This window comes from Nilaparvata lugens, chromosome 6, assembly GCF_014356525.2.
Source record: "Nilaparvata lugens isolate BPH chromosome 6, ASM1435652v1, whole genome shotgun sequence".
NCBI lineage: Eukaryota > Metazoa > Arthropoda > Insecta > Hemiptera > Delphacidae > Nilaparvata > Nilaparvata lugens.
The window spans coordinates 51,537,298-51,541,239 of NC_052509.1; the positions used below are offsets into that span (position 1 = coordinate 51,537,298).

General features: G+C 34.2%; 1 protein-coding gene across 2 annotated transcripts; it reads right to left on the bottom strand.

The window, feature by feature from the left end:
* Positions 1-272: 272 nt before the first annotated feature.
* On the bottom strand, positions 273-3,299 carry LOC111054606 (piggyBac transposable element-derived protein 4-like). 2 transcript variants are annotated; one of them, XM_039431158.1, is made up of 3 exons: positions 2,963-3,299; positions 1,034-2,810; positions 273-808 (listed from the first exon to the last, which is right to left on the bottom strand). In XM_039431158.1, exon 2 carries the CDS (start codon positions 2,800-2,802, stop codon positions 1,078-1,080), a length of 1,725 nt encoding a protein of 574 aa, XP_039287092.1. In that variant the 5' UTR covers positions 2,803-2,810; positions 2,963-3,299; the 3' UTR covers positions 273-808; positions 1,034-1,077. The 2 variants fall into 2 exon arrangements, with proteins under 2 accessions (XP_039287092.1, XP_022197351.1); XM_022341659.2 differs by having other exon boundaries at positions 273-2,810.
* Positions 3,300-3,942: the final 643 nt, after the last annotated feature.

Genomic DNA, 3,942 nt, shown 5'->3' on the forward strand with positions numbered 1-3,942 from the left:
AAGAGAAAAGTATTTAGAAACAGAAGGTACTTACTGGTGTAATATTGATTGTTTATTCTTGTAGATGATGAATTATATTTTATTTGTTTAGAAAATTTATTTTTGCATAATATAATAGTAACTATCTTGACTAAGATTCAATATTTTTGTACAAAAAAACCATCTACATAAGTTTTACATAGTTTGCAAACAATTTGGTAAAAAAATAACTGTTGTTGACTCATTACGTGAATTTCACTATAGTATACAGCAACAGCAGATTCTAGTCTCTTAACACATTGCGTGCCACAGCATAATTGGCCCAGATGACCCCCATGCCAATTTTTTTTTTTTAAGAATCTGTCTTCTAGTACAGTATGTAACATGTTTTAGGTCCAAAAAAATATGTCCATTGTAAAAAAACACTTTTTTTTAGAAAGTTAGTTTGAGGTCACCAGTGCCCTCATGGCACCTGGAAGACACAATTGTCATCAGAGGCCAAGAGGTCACCGGTGACCTCACTAAAAATCTTCGGGAATGAAACAAACAAACATATAGCAAGTTAATTTAGAAGCATTTTAGTTTATTTATAACAAGAAAGAATATTCATAAGCAAGTATAATTTTATTCAAAAGCAAGCAAATTCATTAGTGAGACTCAAATAAACATTTATTCAAACATATAGTAAATTTATTTATAAAAAGAAAGTATACTCATAACTCATAAGCAAGAATAATCTCATTCAAAAGCAAGTAAATACATTAGTAAGACTCAAACAAACATATTATACAAACATATAGTAAGTTTATTTATAAGAAAGTAATTTTATTTATACAAGAAAGTATAATTTCATTCAAAAGCAAGCAAATTCATTAGTGAGACTCAAATAAACATTTATTCAAACATATAGTAAATTTATTTATAAAAAGAAAGTATACTCATAACTCATAAGCAAGAATAATCTCATTCAAAAGCAAGTAAATACATTAGTAAGACTCAAACAAACATATTATACAAACATATAGTAAGTTTATTTATAAGAAAGTAATTTTATTTATAACAGGAAAGTATAATTTCATTCAAAAGCAAGTAACTTCATTAGTGAGACTCTTGAAAACATGTCAAACAATAGAATTTTTTGCACTCTTCACACAAGGTTGATATTTTCTTCACATTTTTTTGTGCAAATTCTCTCCCCTGTCCATTAGATGCTTTTTGATAACAAGAAGAACACCTCTGTCTTATTTTCCTATTGCTCCTATCTCTTTTTGGGTTCTCAATGAGATGATGATTTGTTCTTTTTGTTCGACTCGACTCACTTGAAGGTCTGTTACGACAGGGTGGGTCCAGCTCCAGCAAACTCATAATAACGTTTTCTCTAAAATTCTTGATATTCATCCTTTTATGTGAAAGTTTGTTGTACAAGAAGCTGGCATTCACTATCGAAGTATTGAACATGAATTCAAAGGCCACCTTGTGGTACCACCTAATTGTTTTTCTTAGTGGCGAGAAATAGCTGGCCATTTGGTCAGAGACATCAATACCCTGTTTGCCCTTGTTGTACTCCAAGATAGCAGCTGGTTTGGTTATTTCTTGTCTGGTCTTTCGGTTTATTCTCCCAGTTAGTTCCATATCAATGCCATGCTTTGTGGACAAATACATGACATCTCTTTTGTCCTGCCATTTTGCCACGACAATGCCATTGCACTCTTTTCCAACTACATCACCTTTATTAAGTTTTGATTTCACCACAGAATGGGGCAAGTACTTTCGGTTTTTTCTCAGTGTGCCTATCAAATGAGTCTTTTGTTTTATTAATTCACGTGCTAAAGGGACACTTGTATAATAATTATCTGTCACTACAGTATGCCCTTCATTCAGGTAGTCTCCCAATAGTTGAAGAACAACTTGCTCTCCAAGATTTTGTCCTACATTGAATAGTTTCCCAGTATACACTATCATTTTGAGTGTATATCCTTGCTGATTACATAGTTTGAAAATTTTCACCCCATATCTATGTGTTTTATTAGGGATGTATTGACGAAAAAAAAGTCGCCCTCTGAAGGGTACCATGGACTCGTCCACAGCAACTGTTTCCCCTGGTTTGTACTCAGCACAGAATTTTGCTTGTAGCATGTCAAGAAGTTTTCGAACCTTGTAAATTCTATCAGTCTTGTCAGCTGTTTCATTGTTCTCAAAATGAATGAATCTCAATAAGAGCTGGAATCGATTCCGTGACATAGTTTTGGAAACTGGGTTATCTTTATAGAGTGGATTAGAGCTCCAGTAGTCTGGGATATAGGGGTAAGGGACTAGCCCCATGTACAGCACTATCCCAAAGAATTTTAAAACTTCTTCATTTGTTGTCTCCTTCCATGCTTTAGCTCTAGCAGAGTGACTAAGTAGGGTTTTTTCTAAAAATGTCTTTGCATTCCTATTGGTTTCACAAACAACCAATTCCACCACTTCATCATCTATGAAAGACCTAAATACATGAATTGGCTTGAGATCCAGATGATTTTCAGGATAGTTAAGACTATAATTGTGAATTTCCATACCTGTAAATACAATATTTTGTAATGTACTGCAGTCCACTTCATTCCAATTATCTGCATTATCTGCGTGATCATCGGGTATTTGTGCTTGTGGAGGCTGTGGTAGGTTAGGGTCATCTTCTGTGTCACTATCATTGTCAGATGATGACTCTGAATCTTGCTCCCAAGGCCCATCTTCATCAGCACTGGATGGATCAGAGTCCTCTGATCCTTCTAAAATGCGTAGAAGTTCCTCATCACTAAGAACATCCTGGTCCTTTGTAGCCATAACTAGTCCTAAAAATAAAAAAAACATGCTAGTATAGAAAAACAAATAATATACATAACCTATAATAATGTAGTCAATGAGAAAAAATTAGCATTATCAAAAATCAACTATTGGCTATCTGAAAACCAAAATTATATGGTTAGAAATATAATATTATTACCTGTCAAGTCATGAATCTCTATTCTCCAATAATAAGCAAATATAATAAAAATATAAACTCAATTATTATAATCAAATATAAACTCAATATTGCAGCAGAAACAATGAGATTAATGCAAATAAACAGCTGTAATATGTACTCACCACTTTACCAGCTGGTAGGAGCTATGAAACTGCTGCGATCTGTTGGCCATTCCGAAAATAATTCATTTGTTTCCTTCTGAGGCCAATACAAAACATAGAATTGATGTCACTGATAGGCCACAATGAAAAACAACCATTTAAAGTATATGCTACATGAGGTCACCGGAGACCTCATGGCCCATTGGGAACCCAGTTATGAGGGCACCGGTGCCCTCACGGCACGCAATGTGTTAAAAATATTGAGTTCCGGTTGCACAACAGCCGGTTAAAGTTTAACCGTGATTAATTCCACGAGAACCAATCAGAGAAGGCGTTTTTTAAAAGCCGCTTTGAAAAGTCTTTTTAAAACGCCTTCTCTGATTGGTTCTCGTGGAATTTATTACGGTTAAAGCCGTTTTGAAAAGTCTTTTTAAAAACGCCTTCTCTGATTGGTTCTCGTGGAATTAATCATGGTTAAACTTTAACCGGCTGTTGTGCAACCGGAATTCATTATTTTTATGAACCAATCAGAGAAGCCGTCTTTTCAAAAACGCCTTCACTGACTGGTTCTTGTGAAAATAATAACGGTTAAAATCTAACAGTCTGTTTCTTAACAAGGCCTGAATTTTTAATTTCAATGAGAAATCATTCTGAATGAAATGCTTGTCTGAAGAATGCTTTCGGTTTGACAGACTTACTTGCTCTGAGGATGAGTTCAATTTCAAAAATATTGATACTCGGTCAACTCTCACGATGTAGAATCACCTTTGTAAAAATGGATGTGTACAGACATGTTGTGCTTAGAAAATCTTAAGTGCTTTATTGCTTGCAAATGTTGGCTGCACTGGTTTTCCACAA